General features: G+C 49.1%; 7 protein-coding genes across 7 annotated transcripts; 3 read left to right on the plus strand and 4 right to left on the minus strand.

Annotated features, from left to right (window-relative positions):
• Positions 1–33: 33 nt before the first annotated feature.
• FIBRA_03076 (uncharacterized protein) lies at positions 34–1,123 on the minus strand (the record flags this gene model as incomplete). Its single annotated transcript, XM_012324921.1, has 6 exons — positions 34–263; positions 314–372; positions 433–575; positions 630–727; positions 789–816; positions 875–1,123. 6 exons carry the CDS (start codon positions 1,121–1,123, stop codon positions 34–36), a joined length of 807 nt encoding a protein of 268 aa, XP_012180311.1.
• Positions 1,124–1,894: 771 nt separating this feature from the next.
• FIBRA_03077 (uncharacterized protein) lies at positions 1,895–2,911 on the plus strand (the record flags this gene model as incomplete). The annotated part of the gene is made up of 4 exons (XM_012324922.1): positions 1,895–1,992; positions 2,046–2,169; positions 2,223–2,511; positions 2,574–2,911. The coding sequence occupies 4 exons, from the start codon at positions 1,895–1,897 to the stop codon at positions 2,909–2,911; spliced, it is 849 nt and encodes a 282-aa protein (XP_012180312.1).
• A 142-nt stretch (positions 2,912–3,053) lies between these two features.
• FIBRA_03078 (uncharacterized protein) lies at positions 3,054–7,192 on the plus strand (the record flags this gene model as incomplete). Its single annotated transcript, XM_012324923.1, has 21 exons — positions 3,054–3,098; positions 3,183–3,504; positions 3,549–3,673; positions 3,729–3,821; positions 3,876–4,010; positions 4,072–4,170; positions 4,233–4,627; positions 4,780–4,978; positions 5,044–5,170; positions 5,225–5,231; positions 5,284–5,626; positions 5,686–5,865; positions 5,998–6,113; positions 6,183–6,272; positions 6,328–6,347; positions 6,399–6,653; positions 6,719–6,755; positions 6,820–6,854; positions 6,908–6,972; positions 7,022–7,081; positions 7,139–7,192. 21 exons carry the CDS (start codon positions 3,054–3,056, stop codon positions 7,190–7,192), a joined length of 2,802 nt encoding a protein of 933 aa, XP_012180313.1.
• A 138-nt stretch (positions 7,193–7,330) lies between these two features.
• FIBRA_03079 (uncharacterized protein) lies at positions 7,331–9,844 on the minus strand (the record flags this gene model as incomplete). Its single annotated transcript, XM_012324924.1, has 11 exons — positions 7,331–7,564; positions 7,616–7,666; positions 7,724–8,080; positions 8,134–8,344; positions 8,399–8,470; positions 8,528–8,573; positions 8,629–8,917; positions 8,977–9,226; positions 9,281–9,357; positions 9,410–9,430; positions 9,755–9,844. 11 exons carry the CDS (start codon positions 9,842–9,844, stop codon positions 7,331–7,333), a joined length of 1,698 nt encoding a protein of 565 aa, XP_012180314.1.
• Positions 9,845–9,989: 145 nt separating this feature from the next.
• On the minus strand, positions 9,990–14,543 carry FIBRA_03080 (uncharacterized protein; the record flags this gene model as incomplete). The annotated part of the gene is made up of 17 exons (XM_012324925.1): positions 9,990–10,007; positions 10,061–10,120; positions 10,170–10,316; positions 10,371–10,404; positions 10,456–10,708; positions 10,757–11,183; positions 11,239–11,715; positions 11,766–11,846; positions 11,898–12,026; positions 12,081–12,191; positions 12,249–12,652; positions 12,721–13,168; positions 13,222–13,635; positions 13,685–13,839; positions 13,901–14,192; positions 14,256–14,433; positions 14,488–14,543. 17 exons carry the CDS (start codon positions 14,541–14,543, stop codon positions 9,990–9,992), a joined length of 3,684 nt encoding a protein of 1,227 aa, XP_012180315.1.
• Positions 14,544–14,744: 201 nt separating this feature from the next.
• FIBRA_03081 (uncharacterized protein) lies at positions 14,745–15,664 on the plus strand (the record flags this gene model as incomplete). Its single annotated transcript, XM_012324926.1, has 6 exons — positions 14,745–14,809; positions 14,858–14,968; positions 15,039–15,055; positions 15,106–15,251; positions 15,305–15,385; positions 15,443–15,664. The coding sequence occupies 6 exons, from the start codon at positions 14,745–14,747 to the stop codon at positions 15,662–15,664; spliced, it is 642 nt and encodes a 213-aa protein (XP_012180316.1).
• Positions 15,665–16,837: 1,173 nt separating this feature from the next.
• On the minus strand, positions 16,838–18,634 carry FIBRA_03082 (uncharacterized protein; the record flags this gene model as incomplete). The annotated part of the gene is made up of 12 exons (XM_012324927.1): positions 16,838–16,863; positions 16,919–16,930; positions 16,992–17,131; positions 17,188–17,346; positions 17,403–17,494; positions 17,551–17,606; positions 17,681–17,878; positions 17,934–18,070; positions 18,132–18,155; positions 18,216–18,324; positions 18,385–18,485; positions 18,540–18,634. The coding sequence occupies 12 exons, from the start codon at positions 18,632–18,634 to the stop codon at positions 16,838–16,840; spliced, it is 1,149 nt and encodes a 382-aa protein (XP_012180317.1).
• Positions 18,635–20,275: the final 1,641 nt, after the last annotated feature.

Genomic DNA, 20,275 nt, shown 5'->3' on the forward strand with positions numbered 1-20,275 from the left:
TAAGTGATAGATTGGTCAATGCCCCAGTAGTCACTAGCAGGTGAGGTGGTTGTGAGAGGCCTGGGGGGAAGGTGAGTCTGGATTTGAGGACACGACATCGTCAACAATGACTGACGTGTAGGCTATCGAGCCTGTATACTTGCTGGGATCGGTACCACCAAAAGTGAGCTCGCCATTAGCGTCGCTTTCGGAGGTGGTAGGTGCAAAGGAGACAGAGACGACTTGTTCTCCGATGACCTTTTGTGTGTACAGGTTCTGGGTCACTACCAAAGATTCAGCGAACGAGCATAACAGAAATGTAAAGTTCTCATACCAGTCGGGACTTCATTAGTGTCTTGGACGGTTCCGCGGGTCAAGTCTATGGGACCAATACTAGAAGATGCCACTGTTTAGTGTCACCTTTTCTCTCAAGGAAAACACTCAATAATGTACCCGATGATCCCGTCGACGCCTGAAAAGCCCTTGGCCTCTAATGCAACACCAAAAGATTGCTTACTGATGCTCAAACCATTGCCCAGGGTGATGGTGCCAGAGTACTCATCACCAAAAAAAGAGCCTGATCCGTAGGAGACATCCTAGTAGCCATGAGAGAAATACGGGCAGAGAATTTTTTTTTAAAAATGACATACAACTATATTACCAGTGTTGACTGTGTTCGGAGTTGCAACAAATGCCTTGTTCGCGCCAACCCATGTGTTCGAGGAGCCGGTGTCGACGATGAGAGTGTCTGCGGAAGGCAGACATGAGACAGCCATCTAACAATCATTGAAACTTGACCGCAAACTGACAGTCTGTAGCGGGTTCGCCTATCCCGACCTAGGATCACCACATACATATTATATTGAATGCCTTAGCTAGCCTAATGAGCACGCACGCTGACGACGTAGGTATCCACCAGATTCACTGCCGCGATAGAACCTGAACGCGATCTGAGGTCACTGTGTCCACGGTTCTTCAGGAACTGCGCGCGCGCCTGATCGCGTGCGAGAACGTTGGTAACACCAGTCGAATTCGTCCGCCTTGCAAGGGGCAGAGACACCCGGCCGTTGCGGGCCTCTAGAGGGGAAGCCGCGACAGCGAGAGTGAGGACAAGAATAGCGAGGAAGGAAGAACCGAGAGCCATGTCGATGTTGCGACTGGGGGGATACAGCTCGAGTGCTGAGAACACACCTTTATACACAACCACGGTGACATGGTATAGTAAACACTTATATCACACCCAGCTGTCTCGCTACATCTTGTATTTGGAAAACGACTGCCAGAAAGCAGAGCGGCGAGGCCGAGCACGATTCCCTCGGCACGACTACTACCTCCTGGCGGCAGACAAATAACCTGAAATGCATCAACCTTGGCGGCCCAAGTCCTTGTCTAGACCATATATCCGATCAGCGGTATAAAATTCAAGCTGAGCCGTCAACACATCCGACATGTGGCGCGCCATTCGGGCAGCGGACGAGTAAAATGAGCTCGAAACAAACTTTGTGTAAAGAATGCAGCCTAGATGATGATCTCGAGAAGGGGACATCATGCGGCGCACGAAGGATGCGATCAAAAAGCAGACACACCCGCCGTAATATGGCATACATGGATGAACAGCTGACGAACGCATTTTGCGTTCACAGGCATGGCTGTCGCCTCGCTTGAGGAGGATTTGACGAATTGCGGCAGTCAGCCTGTGCGAGATAGCTGAACTGCCGTGCTTACCCTTTTGTACAGAAGATGAGCGAGCAACGATAGAGGCAAGAAGATGCCTCGGTGCTCTCAAGTCGCCATACCATTGTGGCAATTAGCAAGAAGCAACTCACGCGAATATTCAAGGCACTTCTTATTTGGGAAGAGCGGATATTGCCGGGGTTGCCCTTTGCCTCCTCGAATCGTCAGCTTGCGCAGTGCCATGGCTCGACGAGCAGTTTACTTCCTCCTTGCTCTCTTGCCTGCGACGGCAATTGCATTCTCAAATACGCATCCAATTGTCGCGTGGTCATCTCACAGGTTCGCAGTGAACTCTATTCTGCACAGGCTTCATTGACCCACCGACGCTGCAGTTCGAACGGCCTCAACACTGCACCCCTCTCCAAGTCTACCCATGTTTCGACGCTCCTAGAAAGTCTTCTTTGGAACGATAATGTGTGCGAGCATGACGCCATTGTACTCGTGAACCAACGAGGGGTGAGTAGCACATCTATACGCCTCTGCCAGGTGCTTACAGACCCGGCCAACAGCTTCACGCCTCCGACCTGCGCACACTAGCTCCTTCGGGCGGTCTTGCTCAGTCACTCAATGCCGCCGCATCTACTCTCGAGCTCCCTTACGTCCCCCACATTAGCTCCAACCCCTTCTCCAACCTTGCCAGCACGATTGCTGAGCGATGTGGTGCGCGTGTCATCAGCTACGTTCCCGGACAAACGGATATTGTCTCCGGAGACAAGGGGAAGCACGTCATGTGTATGGAGATGCCTGCTCTTGACGACCTTTCTGGTCTTGAAAGGAAAACCAAGATGGCGCAGCACGGTATGTTGATTGTCGCTCGCATATCCGCTCTTCCTAACTATCATATATTCCCGCTGCACCAGAGTCTCGCCTCTCTTCTACCGTTGCTGATATCTCGGAGGTTTTCCCTAAGCACCTAGTTGTGTATGCCGGCTGGAGCCCGTCGCTCAACGCTCGTCAATCAACGTCCTTCTCTCCAGCTCTCGCACCGAATTCCACTAGCTCATTCGTTCCACCATCCGGCGGCATTCTAGCTCACTACCAGCTTCTTACTCCCGGACTGATCCTTTCCATGATTATTGGATTCTTCGTCCTCATACCGATCGTTTTGTTGGGCGTGTCTGCGCTTGCGAGCATACAGTCACCGCTGCAAGGCGAGCCACCGAAGGGATATATTGCATCCGAGAAGAAGAATCAGTGAAAGAGCAGGTCAGTTCCGCTGGGAGTCTCGGAGGACGCTGGTACGAGCTCGGCACTGCGGGTGTATAATTCGCATACTACTTTTGATCAATTCAGATTGATTGTGGCAGTAATGGATCACACTAGTCATCGTCTTGACACCAATGTCTCTACCTAAGGATGTCCCGGACGAGCAACCCCACGCCAAAGTGATCCACCACCGTCTTGACTGCTCAAAGCCATCTGAGCGATATTAAACGTGGGTCAATTCCGACTTTTGATAATACTTTTAGGTCGAATCTATCGACCTGAAGATAACTGTTTGGTTTGGTTTGATGCTTGTGCTCATTCTCGACTGCGGGATGCTGTCGGCTTATCGGGCCGGGAAATACGAAGTGTGGCGCCTCGCCGACACTGGTTTTGGAGAGAGAAGGTCGTTCTTTCGCTCGTTTTGCGAGGAAGGCGACCCGGACGACGACGGCCCGTGGTCTGGGGGTTGCCGTAAAATTAGCGGAAGACGGGGGCATGTGGGAGATATGTATATTGCCTTATCTCCCTTCGATCTCCCTCTCGCTTTCTCCTTTTACCTGTCCACACACGCAGTCAAGATGTCTGGTATGTTTTCAACATTCGAACAAGCTTGTGGCTGAGATTTTTAGATTCCCTCATTGTCATCCCTAAACCTCAAACAGTAGCGCGAGTTGTGGCACATACTAGCTCTCGCACGGCAGTATCACTTCTGAGTCAAATGCACTTGAAACCACCACAGTTTGGAGAGTTTGGGGTGTGATATCTTTATACGTATGAGATCTACCTCTTTCCGCTGACATGATGATTAGTCTTTAGTGCGAGCTTCAGCTCGCAGACACCTCGACCCGGTCAAGTTTTATCATGAACAAGATCCTGATTGTGTCGAGAATCATCGGAGGGATGTAAGCCTCATTCAGGATCCTGATAGTAATTGTATCTTCTCTGAAGACATTCAGGTCATCCTTCGATGGGAGGATTCAGGACGCTATGAGGATGCTTGGCCTGTCGATGTTTACACTACCATCTACCTGAAGGGTATGATGGTTCATAATAAACAAAAAGACCACCCGGTTCGCAGTACACCCTACCAGGTCAGCACATCTCATCTCATTGGGGAGATGTTGAAACGGACGTTCATCTTGTTTATCTCAGCACTCGTACTCAGATAGGACTACACCGCGTCAAGAAAGTGTGGTGACATCTCTCCCATCTGGAGCAGTAAGGCATTCGGCCAAAGTTGGCCACAAACAGGTAATTTGTGAAATTCTGCATATTCGCTACATGTCGACTGATGCGTGCGGTTCCCCCGACAGCGGTCTACTTTTGTGCCTGGAGCTGTGCAACGACCACTTCGCAACAGATATTCAGCTTCTTCGACTACTTCGTTCCCACCCCAATCCTCTTCGCCGACAGCGCGAAGTCGAACAGCGATATCGGATTCGACTATTGTGAACCGCAACACTCTAGAGCCAGCTTCGCCAGCTGCCGATGACCCTATTGCTCAGTTTGTTCATCGTCTAGCGCTATATGAGGATGAGGATGAAAATGATCTCGTCATGAAATTCAAGGATGTTGGCGTCGTGAACAAGCGTAGGCTGATATTGCTTGCGAACTTGCCTAACCGCGATTTTTGGCTGAGGAAAAACGTTCCATTGTCTCAATTTGATTTTGATGTAGTCGTGAACGGACTGAAACAGCTTCTTGATTAGTGAGAGCAAGTACAGATAAGTTGACATACAACATCTTTACAATTTGTACTTTTAGTCGCATCCTTTGTAAATCTGCATGTGCAACATGGCGTGTACTTCTTTAGCGCTCACTGTGCATATCCGTGCGTGTTGATGGATCGGCGCATATAAGTGATGTCTCTCCGTCCGCTCATAATCTCCCTCCACCAACCTCGGGTCCTCTTTCGTCGCACCCTTCGTTTACTACCTCAGGCAAAATGTTCAAGAGTGGGCCGCCCGTATGCGACGGAGGCTCATCTAAGCGCAGACACATGCATGAAGCCCTCATCATATGGCCAGCCAGTGTTCCCATCCCATCCGCATATTGGTCGGTAACGAGACTCAAGACATATACTTTGTAAACACGATGTGACTGATAGTTTGACTCAAAGTCCAGAAAGGCGAACTCACACCGGGCATACCAACCGAGGAATATGAGCGGAGACGACGTGCGCTCATGCAAAACCTCCCGCCGAACAGCGTTGTTGTATGTGCCGCTGCCTCGGTCAAGTACATGAGTGAAAGTGTGTTTTGCATTATTGGGTTCAGGTCGGATATATGAGCTAACTGACGTACAGACATCTTGTGAGTCTTAGCGACATGCCTCCCGTGCCATGCTCACTGCAACACGATGCAGCTACAAGTACCGCCAGGCATCCGATTTTTGGTACCTAACTGGATTTGAGGAGCCTTCATCCGTGTTGGTTCTACTTTCCGATCCCTCCTCCTCTCGCGGATACACCTACATACTCTTCCACGCACCATCTTCGGCCACGACAGCGCAGTGGGAAGGAGCAAAAACATCGCCTGAAGACGTAGTCCGCACATTCAAAGCGGATGACGCTAGACCCATCGATGAACTCCCAAGCGCACTGCACAGCCTGCTGGTTCGTAGAGACTACGTGTATGTAGACTTGCCATTAGGAAATGGTTCGGCGAGGAGTCGTGGACGAACGGCGTCAACTAGATCATTGTTGAAGGTGCGCAAATATTGGCATATCGTTTCCACGCGGAGATAAGAGAACTCGTGTATACGCAGTATTTGACCAAAACTTCTCATGACAATGATGCGCTGCTCGATGTATTGAGTGGGAATGGACCGACAGCAAAACGTCGTCCGCTGGCACCTGAAGTCGGCCGCTTGCGTGCTATCAAGAGCGAATGCGAGCACCGGGTTATGAGAGAAGCTGCAGATATTAGCGCAAGAGCTCACGCGAAGGTAGGCATCGCTCGTCTTCAAAAATCTCTGTCCGCACGCAGCATCTATCCATTCGTCCGCGTACACTTGCCGGACTCTATTTGCAGTTTTGATATCACCTTTCTTACCTTCCTAATTATACCATGTTTGTAGACAATGCGTTTTGCACGCCCAGGGCTGTCGGAACATGCCCTTGCAGCACATTTCGAATATATGTGCGCGCGGGAAGGTGCACAGCGTCCGGCATATGTTCCCGTAGTCGCGTCCGGGTGCGTGGACTCCCAGAACGCATGAGTATCGGGAACTGATACTAGGTCGCCTGCTCTGCGACTATGTAGGCCGAATGCGATGGTGATACATTATACGGCCAATAATCATGTTATACGCGATGGTGAGCTCGTGCTGATTGACGCAGGGTGCGAGTACAAGTGAGTCGGCGTGAGTTTTACCTTGTTTGTGGGTGCTTAAACATTGGCAATGTAGTGGATACGCCTCGGACATCAGTACGCCACTCTTTGATTCTGTTCAAGCTGCCTTTAATTATGATACTTAAGCTCGAACATTCCCGGCGACCGGCCACTTCACTTCCTCCCAGGCTGCGCTGTACTCTGCTCTGCTTGCAACACAAAAGGCGGTTGTGAAAATGTGCACCGCCAAAGCCGGCCTTTCGATATCCCAACTGCATAGAAGGTCTGTCGATTTGCTTAAGACAGAGCTTCGTCAGATCGGTTTCGATTTGGATGGGATGAATGGAGAAGCGAGAATATCGGAATTATATCCGCACTCGGTGGGACATCCAGTGGGCATAGGTATGCCGGTTCCATCATGCTCGTCACAGAACTTGCATATTTAAATGACTGTCCAAATCCATCAGATCTACACGAATCTAGTCATTTTGAACGCAACTCACCGTGCGTTGATCTCGGTACGATCGGATGAGCGCTTTACTCATCAATTTTCCTCCCTCGTATGTAGAATCAAAGCCGGGATGGTGATCACCGTCGAACCGGGTATGTCTGACTACATGCGTTCCTCGCGATTGCGTTTTCATGAAGGAATATAGGCGTTTATGTCCCTCCTCTATCTCACTACCCAAAACACTTCCACAATATCGGCATGCGAATAGAAGTGTGTATTTCAATCTATCATCTCAAATTATCTTCTGATAGGCTTCTAGGACGAAGTTCTCGTTGGAGAGGAGCACCCTATCGTACTCAGTGTGAATGCCCCCAAGGAGGTAAGCACATTGCGCCAATAGCGATGGAGCTAGGTGCTGAAGTGCTTGTATTTGCAGATTGCTGACGTTGAAGGAGCTTGTCAGGGCATACTGGGCCTCGAGCCGTTCTAGTTTTGACAAGGCGGAGCTTATATATATATATTCACTCGCATTCAGAGCAGTGGAAGCATAATATTCATTCATAACCCCCCATCCCCCCTCTGTTTGTTAGATTTATAGCACTGGTCAATTAGACTAACCATTCCATAGCTACTCTAGTTCCATATCTTTTGCGGTAGTTTTGCTGATCGAGTCACGACGATGTCTGGCATTCTCTCCAACGCCCCTACCTCCGCCAGCGACACCCGAACTTCCAGCTTCATAGGGTTCGTCAGTCGCCTGCATGGCTTGAAGGATCTGATCGCGGCGAAGCCATTTCTCTTCAGGAATCAGGTACCAGCTGAGAATACCGAACACCGTGACGGATCCAAATATTACACAAGCCTGTGAAGAAACATTGAGGCTTCAGGCTCTTACAATGAGGACTAGACCTACAAAGTTGAACGTCTGTGGGGTCACAGGGAAGTAGAAGGGCGAAATTTGAGTCTGGCGATGATCAGTGTGTCAGTGTCGGAAAGCCAATGCCAAAAGTTTGGGACCAACCGCAAACACCAGTCCATTGAACAGAATAGTTGCGACATAGAATGGTTTCCTCCATCGTCCCAAAAAGAAGTGAGACGACTTGAAGTCGTTCGGCGTCATCGTCAACCTCAGCAACGCGATTAGTCCATAGGCAGCAGTCGTCGGGATACCACCCGCAGACGTAAGCGACGTGAAGGCAACTTGACTCGGTAGAATAGAGCAAAGGAGAACGCCGCCGAACACGAACATTACTGTCACTGCATTGCGCGGCTGGCGTAGCGCATCGACTTGTCCGATCCAGCCAGATAGAGGCAATACGCCGTCACGAGCGACTGCAAAGATGAGGCGGGACGCAGCTACAACTGCGACACTGGTATTCTGGTGCGAGCAGACTATAAGCACAAACCGTGGCGATGGCCAGACCAACATACCAGAATAAGACCAATTGCAGCGATGGTGGTCATGAAGATGCTGCCACCTTTGCCCAGCGCAAGAGCATATAGTTGCACGAAGGGCTGAGGTGCATCAAGGGCAAATAAGGTATCCAAGTCGGGAGTACAGAACAAAAACAAGATGTTGGTGATAAATCCAAGTACACCAGTGGCGATGGCACTAGACAAAATCCCGCGCCCAGCCACGACGCTGAAATAAATTAAGTTGATGCGTGAGACACCTACAGATAAAGCCCAAACTCACCTGGCATTCTTGGTCTCCTCCGCAATATGACCTGAGGCATCAAAACCGATCATTGTTCCGGATGTGTACAGGCTATATTATATATACATTATCAGCTGAATAGGGGAGGGGTATATGCCATGAACTCACAAGCAGAGAATCCAATTCCACGCTGGAGGTGCACCTGTACCATTATCTGACAAAATTGTGAATGGATACATGTTCCCTCACGTAAGAATATGATAGCTTACAGGTCATCGTGAACACTTCCTTGGCCGAACGGAAACCATACGTCTTGGAAACGCCGATGGGGAGCCAGATTAAGCAGAGGAAAAAATCCAGCATGTACAATGCGATGGAAAATTTGAAGACACCAGAATACATCCGCGGGGGAAGATAGTTGATGGCGATAGACACGATCAAACAAGCTTCAGCGACGGCCCACACAAGGGCACGCCATTGGACGCTGTCATTACCCGCCCCACCGGGGTAGTTGATGTTGTAAACCATCAGCTCCGACACGATGTAGTTAGCGGCAGTCTACGAATGCGAAGTAAGATATTCACAGTATTTCATAACAATCAGGAGTGTAAACTCACTAAACAATTCCCAGCAGCGAATGTCATCCAAGCTGTGCAAGACCACCACGCGACGATGAATCCAAAGAATCTTGCATATTTTGGACCAGCACTCTCTGCGGACCAGACGTAGATGGAGCCACTCAGAGGTAGAGCAGAACAAATCTCCGCGAGAACAGCGGCCGTGATGAACATAAATATCATCGAGATGATATATGACGACCAAACCGCGGCGGGACCACCAGCTTCGAGACCCAAGAAAATACCGGCGCTGTGCAGTAAGAATTAGCGAACATAAATTTATCAGACAGTTCTTGCACCATACCGAACACCACCGATGAAATTCAAAGCCACAAAACTAGCGGCGAAGCTTTCAACGAAATGCCAGCTACGATGTAGTTGCTAAACGACAAATTAGGAGAGCTCTACGCTTCAATCAAGGATTGAAGCATACCTGCTTGTAGCCGAGCTTTTGCTAGAGAAAAAATAAGTCTGGGTTAGTACATCCTGAAGGAACCCTCCTGGCTAAGGAGGGGTGCAAAAATGAGAAGGCGACACTGGGGGCTTCCCTACGCAGGTCTGAGCGCTGTTCAGGTTCAAACGGTATAATCTCAATCCTCCCCGGTCATCCACTGCACCTGGCCGAGCCAAGCGTCCCACCGACGCCTGGCAAGCAGGTTACAGCATCGCGGAAGAGGATACCCGCAGCCGTTCCAGTGCCCCACTGACAAACGACGTTACCCATGATACAGTCTACAACGACCCCGCTGCATAGCTAACCCCACAACGCCGTATTCACCAGCTGGATCTCGTCCTCGTCGATGGAGGAGGAATCGCCTTCGTCCGCCCTCATGGGGAGCTTCGTTATATCGATTCCTTCGGCAGACATTGTACGGCAGAAGGAACAGAAGGAAGATACAAATTGCAGACACTCAGATGCGGTATAAATACAGATGGTTATGTAAGGATGCCACATGCAACACTGGTCCAGCGGGGCCCATCGGAGCAAAGATAATCAAACAATCGCCCCCCTCTTACGGGATGTTCAGGCGCTGCAGGCACCATCTGTCAGTGATTGTATGGGACGCCAATGGCATACACGTACCGGCTTGAGAGCCTTGATCAACAGCCACTCTTCGTTACTGACATCTTGTTTGAACGACGTCTAGGCGGCGATTAGGCTACAGAAAATAACGATAGGTAGACCAGCATACCTTCAGCACATCGATACTCTGCCGCGTGATATGGCTGTAGAGTTCATCCTTGTCGTCAAAGTGTCGCCCAAACATCTTGGCGGATTGGTAGACAGCGTGCTCAATCTTAACGGCAACACCACCTCCCGCCTGCGACTTCTTGACAATCTTCACACGAAGTTAACACCAGTCGATTACGAGACACTCTCATTGAATGCTTACTTCTTGTGACTTGTGATTGATCTCCAGCGAAGTGCTAGAAAAGCCTCCTGATCAGTATTAGAGGAGACGAGGCGACCATTCTCACATTTTTCCAAGGTCGATGATGTCCTTCTTCTGGGTCTCTGAATCAACCTTTACAACACACAATGGTGTTCCCACCCGCAGTGTGCCATCGAGGATGTCAACACCAAGGATAATGGGATCACGCTTACAGAAAGCAGCAATGATTTTCAGCCTACAAGGCCACACGGCTTGGGGGGCAGCATCTCTGCGCTTCGCCTCCATGATCTCATTGTTGTACGCGGTGAAGGCATCAAAGAGATGGTAGATAATATCGGCTGAAAATTTGTGAACAACTCAATCAGCGTGGTAGCACGGCAAATTACCTTTGAAGATACGAAGTCCCATTTCTTCGGCCAGCCTATCCGCATCTTTGTCGACCGGCACATCGAAGCAGAGAATGACGGCGAGCTCCTTCGCCTTCTCTAACATCGTCGCCGCGCGCATGACATCTTTTTTGTGAACTGGTCCAATATTGATGCCCGAGACAGGAATCTTGCTCGACTTGAGGAAATCGAGGAGAGCTTCCAGGGATCCCAGTGTACTCGCCTGTACGCAGACACCACGGCCAGATTTGTCGATTGAGTTAAGGAGGGTTGTAAGATCGGACATGACCTCATCCATAAGGTCATCCTCATCGTCATCCGGTCCTACGACTAGCAGACGCGAACCGGCGATAGCCTTTTCGAGGTCTGGTGCAACGATCTTGACACCGAGGGCAGCTTTGACCTCTTTGTGATGAACATACGCCGACTGCAACAAACAAGATCCGTCAGCATGTGAGCGATCGTGTTAGACTTGGGCGTACCTTTATACGCAGTTCCCGCAATGGCTGAGGAGTCAAGAGAGCACGAATTTGAGTGACAATTGGTCCATTAAGCCCACAGACAACGATCCTTTCGCCTTCGTGCAAGATGCCGTTGGAAAGAACGACATCGATGGTCGTTCCCAAACCCTCGATGACCTTAACCTCGAGGACGGTACATTCCAGTTCCGAGAGGTACATGAGACGATCGCTCATGCGTTGTTGGGTGAGGTTGACAAGGAGCATGATCATGTCCGGTACACCTTCACCAGTGACGGCCGAAGTGGGGACAAGAGAGACATTACGTGCAAAATTCTTGTTATCGTAATAAAGAACGGCGTTCAAACCCTGCTCAGCGAAGGCAAGGATTGTCTTCTCGACACGGTCTTCGAATTCGCGCTGAACCGAGCGCTTCTGTTTTGCCAGCGAACTACGGAAGTCGTTGTCGGGCGTAGCCTCCCAGCCGTACATTCGGTCAATCTGACCAGCATGATTTAATGCCATCCTCGTCTATCACCAATCAGCCTTACCTTGTTCAATGCCACGATGAATGGTGTTTTACGATCTCTCAGCAGACGCAGAGACTCCAGTGTCTGAGGCTCGAGGCCGTGCTATATGATATGTTAGTATATGCAACAGTAACAAGGCATGGGTGCACGAACCATAATGTCGACAACTAAAATAGCAATATTACAAAGGGAACTTCCACGCGACCGCAAATTTGTAAAAGATTCGTGTCCAGGAGTATCAATGATTAAGAGACCAGGGATCTTGTATTCTTGTGACCCATCCTGTGAGTGTTAATATAAATAAACCAGCATCAAAATATCAAGCTCCAGGTATACCTTATTGAGCACAGCAGTCTTTGTCTTTATCGCGTCAACGGGGAAATAAGTTGCACCAATCTGTTGGGTGATACCACCAGCTTCGCCCTCTTGCACGTTCGTTTGACGAATCTGTAATGTGTATTGTTTATACCCTCAGGTTTCCGAATAAAATGCAAGAAACTGCACCTTATCAAGCAGCTTGGTCTTACCCGTGTCAACGTGACCCAAGATACAGCAAATGGGACTGCGAAGGTTATCTTTACTCCGTGCAGCGAGAGCGGCTTCATGAGCTTTTGCCCGCCGTTCTGCAGCCTCTACCTTACGCTGCGCCGCCATCCGCTGTGCCTTCGACATACCGTCTGACTCTGATTCAGAGTCTGATTCAGACTCGTCCGAATCTGAATCAGACTCGGACTCGGACTCGGATCCCGATTCCTCATCTGAGCTCTCTTCCGACTCTGAAGGCGCTTTCCTTGCGGCACCGTTCGTCTTTGTACCATTGGCCCTTGTAAGAGCGGGTGTTGTTGCCTTTGTCGGCACTGCCCTCTCTGCTGCTGGCGGTTTTGCCGGGGTAGACGCTTTGGGAGGAACTTTAGGTCGAGAAGTTTATGAACATAAGCGTTTCCAGTTTCTATCAAGGGCAGAAATATTCACGGACCTGTTGGAGCGGCCTGGATCGACTTCGCAGCTTTGGCTTCCTCATCATCACTGTTGTCGTCCCATGAGTCTTTCACACCTTCCGGATGTTTCTGCTCATCATCACTGCTGGCGTCCCAGTCGTCCTTAACATCATCGAGCTTCTTATTCGAGACTTCAGCAGCAGCAACGGGCTCAGGTACGGGTGTAGCGGGCTTCTCTTCTCGCACTGGGGACGTCTCCCTGGTAGCGGGAGAGCTACTAGTAACACTGGCAGCCTTCTCAGGCCCCTTCTTTTTCCGATTACCGTAAACAACTTTCTTGGCCGGTTGACCCGAAGATTGTTGCAGACCTTCGACCTGTACCCCAGAAGCAAGGAGCGCTTGTTTTCGCAGCTCAGCCATACGCAGCTCTTCTTTCTGTTTCTTCGTCAGCAGACGACCTTCCTTCTTCGCGAGCTCCCGTTTAGCCTGTCACCAATTAGAGCACAAATACAACCACGACAGAACGAGCAGACACTCACTTTCTCTTTTTCTTTCCTCCTTTGTTTCTCTTCCTCTTTCCTCCTTGCTTCCTCCTCTTCTCTCCGCTCTTCTTCTTCGATCCGCTTGCGCTCCTCCTCTTCTCTGAGTCTCGCCTCTTCTTCCAGTCGTCTCTGTTCTTCCAATCTCGCCTTCAGCATACTAAGAGCCCCACCCTTTTTCTTCCCCGCTGTGGGTGCAGGTGCCGCGGCAGCCTCCTCGTCTTTTTTCGCCTTCTTTTTCTTCTTCTTCTTTGAATCTGTCTTACCACCAGCGGTATCCCCCTCCTCATCGTCCTCTTCCTTCTCATTTTCAGCTGGTGGAGCAGCAGATACAGGTGTAGGCGTTAATGGCGGCTCCTCTGTTCCCTCTCCTTGCCCAGCCTTCTTCGCAGCTGCTTGTGCTTTCTTTTTGGCCTAAAACAGCACTTAGAGATCAGGACACGACATCTAGTGTAATGCCCACCTTCTCTCGCTCCTTCTTTAATCTCTCTTTCTCCTTCTTTGAAAGCACTTTGGGACCGTCCTCGTCACCAACAGTTTTTTCTCCATCTTCGTCCTTATCTTCCGCAGGCGCCGGTGAATCTTGTTGTGCTGGTGTCATGACATCCCCAGCGGGCGCTATACAACCAAATAAGATGTATTTCTTTTCTTCCATTCCATGACGTTCACACATACGCACCTGCCTTGTCGCCCTCAGCATCGTCATCGTGAGCCTTTCCTTTTTTCCCTTTTCCCTTCTTGCTCTTCTTGGTGTCTTTCACCGGACCCCATTCCTCATCAGCCAGATCTTCTGCAGTCATCTGAATGGGCTTTTGAGGAGCACTGATATCGCCTTTCGCCGCAGCGGCCTCGCCGTCAGATCCCTCTCCAGGGGATGGACCATCTGCAAATGATACATCTGCCGCAGGCTTCTTGCCCGCCTTTTTATCCTTTTTATCCTTCTTAGTCCGGGAGGATGCCTTGATCACAGACTATACCATATACATCGACATTACCATACATTATGTTCGAACAGTGTGGACAAAGAAACATACCATAAGTCCTCCAAAGTCCTCTTCTTCTGCAGCTGCATCGCCTTCGTCTATACCTATTGCTGCAAAGGCAGAAAATCCTCCAGCCTTCTTTTGTGGCTTGTAGTCGTCATCAGATGCCTCTGCTGCATCTGCAGAAATCCCGGCATTGTTATTAGCGATGGATGTGCCGGCGTTCTCCCTGTTATAAGTAGTGAGCATATTGCCCGGGTTCTCAAGCCAGTGGTAGGCGCACCAGAAGTCGTCATCGTCCTGCTTCTTTCCTTTCTTTCCTTTGTTTTTCGGAGCCATCGTCGCTGGTATACCCTCAGCAAATAGATCGTAACGGATGTCTGCGAGAAAGAGAAAGAGCGCGGAGATGATGAGTGAGCAGGGAGTTGGGTGCGGGGCTCGTGCCGGAACCACCAGGAAAAGTGCCTAGCGCGTGATTCAGGACGTCTTGGTCTTCTGTCACACCTCGAAACGCTGCAAATATCCTGGTCTCTGTTGGCTATGGGGCTTCTCACGATAATCAGGAAGAATCGACAGAAGGAGAGGGAGATGCGAATCCTCTTCCTGTAGGCTGGATTATTCGAGATACGCGCAAGTCTCATGTTGTAGTACAGCGGACTCGATAATGCAGGCAAAACAACAATTTTGAAAAAACTGAATGGCGAGGACATCATGGGAATTAGCCCGACGCTTGGCTTTAACATCAAGACGTTCGTGCATCGCAAGTGAGCCGAATTCTTCGTATGCACACCGTCAGCGGTAGCTAAGGCCATGTCCGGGTCCAATCGCGTACAGCTACACGCTTAACATATGTGAGTCTAGCAGTATTACTAGTCGTGACGATTTTCATTCCCTTGTTCAGGGGATGTCGGTGGTCAACGAACATTGCGGCCATACTGGCGTAACTACTTCGAACAGACGGACGCTCTAGTCTGGGTTGTTGATTCAGGCGATCGAATGCGTATCAGAGATTGCAGGGATGAACTCCACAGTCTATTGCTTGAAGACGTAGGCATTGTTTGTTTTGCATTCGCACCGCATAGAACTTGACTTTAGAATAGAGACTGGCGGGCGCTTCACTTCTTGTCTTTGCGAATAAACAAGATATTCAAGGGTCTATGAGCAGCGCTGAAATTCGAGATGTACGTCATATCATTTACAGATTCCCTTGAATGTTGAATTCATGATTTTCTAACAAGGCCCTCGACCTTCTGAATATCAAGTCACACCATTGGAAAATCTTACCATGCAGTGCCGTCACCGGACAGAATCTTGTCGAAGGCCTTGACTGGGTTGTCAATGATGTGGCAGGCAGGCTCTACTATTCAACATTGGCCGAGCAGCCGGCAATGCCCGGTATACGAGATGAAGGTCGAGAACATAACTCGCCTGTTGTCGAGCCGAAAATTGCCCATTCATGATGTTCAGACGATATTGTAAGTCAGCAACATTAATGGATGTGCCTATCATATAAACTACTTCTGAATTGTTCATCTAGGTTGGCTTTGAGACGGAGACAAATCCAGCTATATACGCTATACAAAGCACGCTGGATATGTGGAACCCAAGATGGTTAATGATCAGCGTATCATATTCAGAGTTACTCACGTGCAAACCATCCACCGCAAGTAGGTCTTTATATGAGCACCTCCTTTGTGACCACCAATTTCGAAAGGAGAGGTTTGAAGCTCGCCATCATAGCAACAGGTCATAGATCGCCATTCGACGTATGTAATCTCTGCTTTCATGTAAGATTGGCAAAGCCGATTACTGTTGCAATCTAATGCGATCAACCTCAACTCTCTTTAAGAAAAAACAGTAACGTACAGTCGTTCTCAATTGTGACCGTGATTCAGTCATCCTTCTAACGTACTGGACTGAAAGAGAAGCGTACTATTATATGCCGTGTATGTATTCTCTATAAATTTTGGTCCTCATTAGAACATATCGTTCCCCGTCGGAGAGATCCGTGTACACACTAGATCATCGGTCATGTTGAAGGTGGAATACTTGAAGCGCTTGGGAATGACTGAACTGATTGATATCAGCATAGCATCAGCATTGAGCTCAATGGTGCAGAAAATGAGACCTTGATGCAGGGATCGAAACATTCAACAAAGACATGCCAACAGTGATCTCAGGGAGTGTATCTATGGTCCAGTTTGATGAAAAGACGGAGGTTCCTGCCAATGCCGATATCGAAGCTACGTTAACACTCGGAACATTGCATAAAATTTCAAGACTGCAGAGCTGAAGTAGATGAACGTTGATGATTAGGACAATACACTTGCATTGATCAATTGCGAATGACGCAGCGACGATGTAGAAATCTGAAGAAATGGCCGTACATAACGTGAGGTCCATTCACTCAAATCTCGGTTCCCCCCACAGTATCCCGCACCAAACTAATTCACTCGTAAGCTTATATTAAAGCTGAAGTCGGCTATCAGTTGTTTTTCGCATGAAAAATCGACGACTCGAGAAAACACTCGAAGTTACTGCGCGATGAGTCAACAGTCGTAATGATTAAGACATGCTACAGATCTATTATTTCGCCAGTGTAAGGCTTCAGAAATTGTAGCCAATCTAAAGGATCATGCCAGATGTGCGAATCCAACACCTACGAACGGATCAGTTTTTATAAGCGTACGTGGGTTGAGAGGTCACTGGCTTACGGTTGTTTACCACTATGAGGACAAACAAAAATACGTCAGTGACCATTCAGCACGAACCGATCTGAGAACATACTGTCATAGGCGGAATATGCTTGTTGTAGGAAGGGCCAGCCCAAGTCATACTCGTCTGGTCCCGCAGTGGCAATCCAGGTATGGATCTGGCCATCATCTGTTATGTTCAGCTCTGAGTACAAGGCCTTCGCTACTGTATATCTAATCCCGAAATATCATCAAAATAGTATCGCACAACAAGAGCATGCGGGACTCACTGTGATGGTGAAAGTGTAAAGTTAAGACTGCCAACGCCAATGTATAATGGCGGAAGAGTGTCTGTCATATTTGAGGGGAATATGAGACCTCCTTGGATGAGCGAAGTCGAATCCGTCGTGATACCCGGAACATTCTGGAGAAGCCAGATATACGGGTCACTGCAATGGCATCAACAGAGGTATCTCCAGCACGAGAAATACGAGAATAAGCTTACGATGGGATCTCAAGCAAAGGACCGCCTGTGTCTGTGAAGGCGTATATGGGGCTATCGATAACGTACTCATTCCCCCACCCAAAATATGACGCCTGCAAATATTACAGAAGTTCAAACATAAATATCATCGTGTGAAAGGATAACATACGTTGAAAGACCAGTGCAGGTTGTACGGCTCGATTTGAGGAACCCAATCGATCTCGCCTGATATAGCAGCATCAAACGATAGTTATCACGTCCACAATTGAGAGCTATCAAGTGCATGATTTGCTGCTCACCGATGAACCTGCTCTCGTCCACTCCACCGAACGTGATCTCTCCCACTCCTCGTGTGCCATTTTCAGCCACTGGACTGATGTAGATACCAAATATCGCGTCTTCGATAGTTCCTTCAGCGGCAAGGCTTTGGACAAAGGTAGGCGTCGTATCGTAGCCCGATATCTGATTCGTATTTGAGCCATTAGGTCCTAGCCCAACTGTAGGCAGAATACAGTTAGTATATTTCGATGACACCCAGGTATTTGTACTAACGAAGCCCATCAAATGGCATGGAAAGCTGGAAGCCCTCTATGTATTGAGCGGCACCGATTATTTGTGAATCCACGGTTGCGTTGCCGATGGTGACGCGATCGGCATATACGGTTCCGTTGGCATAACCGTCACCATATCTTGTGTAAAGCATTAGCCTGAACGCTAAGCATCATGCATCTCTGCGACAAGAGTACACACCCTTCTGAAAAGGTTTGATTGAGACTAATAAACAAAGAGAACCGTCAGCCTACGCGAGAGATATGATAGATAGATATTACTCACCTGTAGGCGTGTGGACCAGGTATATATTTCTGTCCAGCACCTACCCAGAACAAGGCACTGCCCGTGTCAATCTCCACATTGCTGAACGTTTGAAAATCCCCAGCTTCGACTGCACAGGGTACATCTAGTAAGCCGCATATCATTAAATGATGCATAATTCACCACAAACCAGATACCACGGCCTTCAAACCAGCATTGATAGTCGGTGCAGAGGAACAATCTATGCAATCTTCGGTATCTGTGTTTGTGGAGCGTTTTGACAACTTTGGACTGCAATTATGACTGTATCAAGTCCACAGGGAAGATGAAATGAATCGAACTCACACCAAACTCGTGGAGAATGGCACCTTTACTAGAGCATAGACTTGACTTGACAGGCAAATCAGCGAAAATGCCCGATGAAACTTTGTGGAGGGCATGTTGGCTCGGGCTCGACACTTGCTCGGCGAGGTGGAACTGGAGACTTCGAGAATTTATGTGAAGTCTGAATTGCACCCGGCACAGTTGTTTGTCGGTGCTAAGGGTTCGAGGTACGCATTACTGACTACAACGTCGGGGTGAGCAGACCGAGTGAGAGTCGCCGCTATGACCGATTTCCAGGAGCATCTGATGGCTTTCCAACGGATCAAGGCTTGCTTGGGAGACATACTCATGCGTTATTTTCACTCGGCAATAGTCGACACTTTAAAACCGTCGACTCAGTGGTCGCAGTATTGGTTCCCTCCGTAGCCACAGCTTGGGCGGGATCTTTCGTGCCAAATTACGAGTAGACTTGATCCAGTCTTGCACTCGAATTGCTACAAGCATGTCAAAACAGCACGCAATTCGCAAAAGAGAAGGTAGAAGACATTGAGATGAACATACAAGCTCGAGGTCAGTGCAGTCTTGTTGAATTGATCATGAGACTGACATAGAGTCTTTGCTAACGTAGAATTGAAATTGAATGTTGTCCCCGCAAGTATAATAAGTCCGGCTCGGAATCGATCTGATCCCCGACACGGCCGCCTACAGCCGCCTATCTAGATCATGCTGCCAAATTGTCTGGATATAATATTTGTCAATCGTCCAATACCTCTCATACGACATACTGCCAGTTAGAGTTTCAAGGACCACTGATAAGCTGTGTTCAACGAGATCCTTCACATCTTGGGTTGGCAAACTACTGCACCATATTACCGAACATGCCAGCAGGTGCTATAATTCAGCTAGCATCTGCCGGGGATAGGCGGCGGTTGAGTCAGTCGCCTCAGTATTCAGTCTTCGACAACTTTACATTCACTGTGGTCATTTCATTTTCCGTTAGGTTTGCAACGCGTTCACGCTTGGTGAATCAGCCGGACTGTGACGGCACATGGAAAGGAAGACTAGCGAGATGCAGAGATCGGCGCGAGAACATCAGCACGCGCCTGAGCGGGGGGACGTAACATGTGACGCCCCGACGTCCTGATGTAAATGGTCATCAGAAAGCGCAAGTGCCAAGAGGAGCGAGGCGGGAGAGCCCGGCTTGGAATGATGAGCTTGGCCCACACGGCGAGCAAGTATTATGATACTCCGTTGTGCTTGAATGACAACGCGCTCTGCCACAGAATCCCCAGAGTAGAATCCTTGTTAAGATGCATTGCACTTCTGTCAGCAAGCTGAAAAAATTTGCTGTAGGAAAAGAGTGGTGTGCCTCAAGCCAGAGTACAACCCTAGCGGATCACAGAACCCCAGCGGCCCTACATTGTACTTCGAATACAGGCCCGCAAGCACAGAATGGCCTCACGGTCCGGATATGCAAGTATTAGTCTGGGTACTGGGGAAGTCTAGTCCAATGTGAGGCTACATGGATCACAGATACCGACCAGTATTTGATGCGCGTCTCCCTGTATTTGTTCAGACTTAGATCATTCACAGGTGATTGAGGTGTGGTGCAATTGTAGAATACGATATCGAATTTCGGCGTGTTCCCGCTGAGATCGCCACAGCTTCGAGCCGCCAAAACCGAAGAGAAAAGGGCAGGGTGCAACCTATTCCAAGGCACAGTCCGAAAGACCACGACAAAGTCGGGCACGAAACGC

Source organism: Fibroporia radiculosa (genome assembly GCF_000313525.1).
Source record: "Fibroporia radiculosa TFFH 294 genomic supercontigs, scaffold1593, whole genome shotgun sequence".
Classification (NCBI taxonomy): domain Eukaryota; kingdom Fungi; phylum Basidiomycota; class Agaricomycetes; order Polyporales; family Fibroporiaceae; genus Fibroporia; species Fibroporia radiculosa.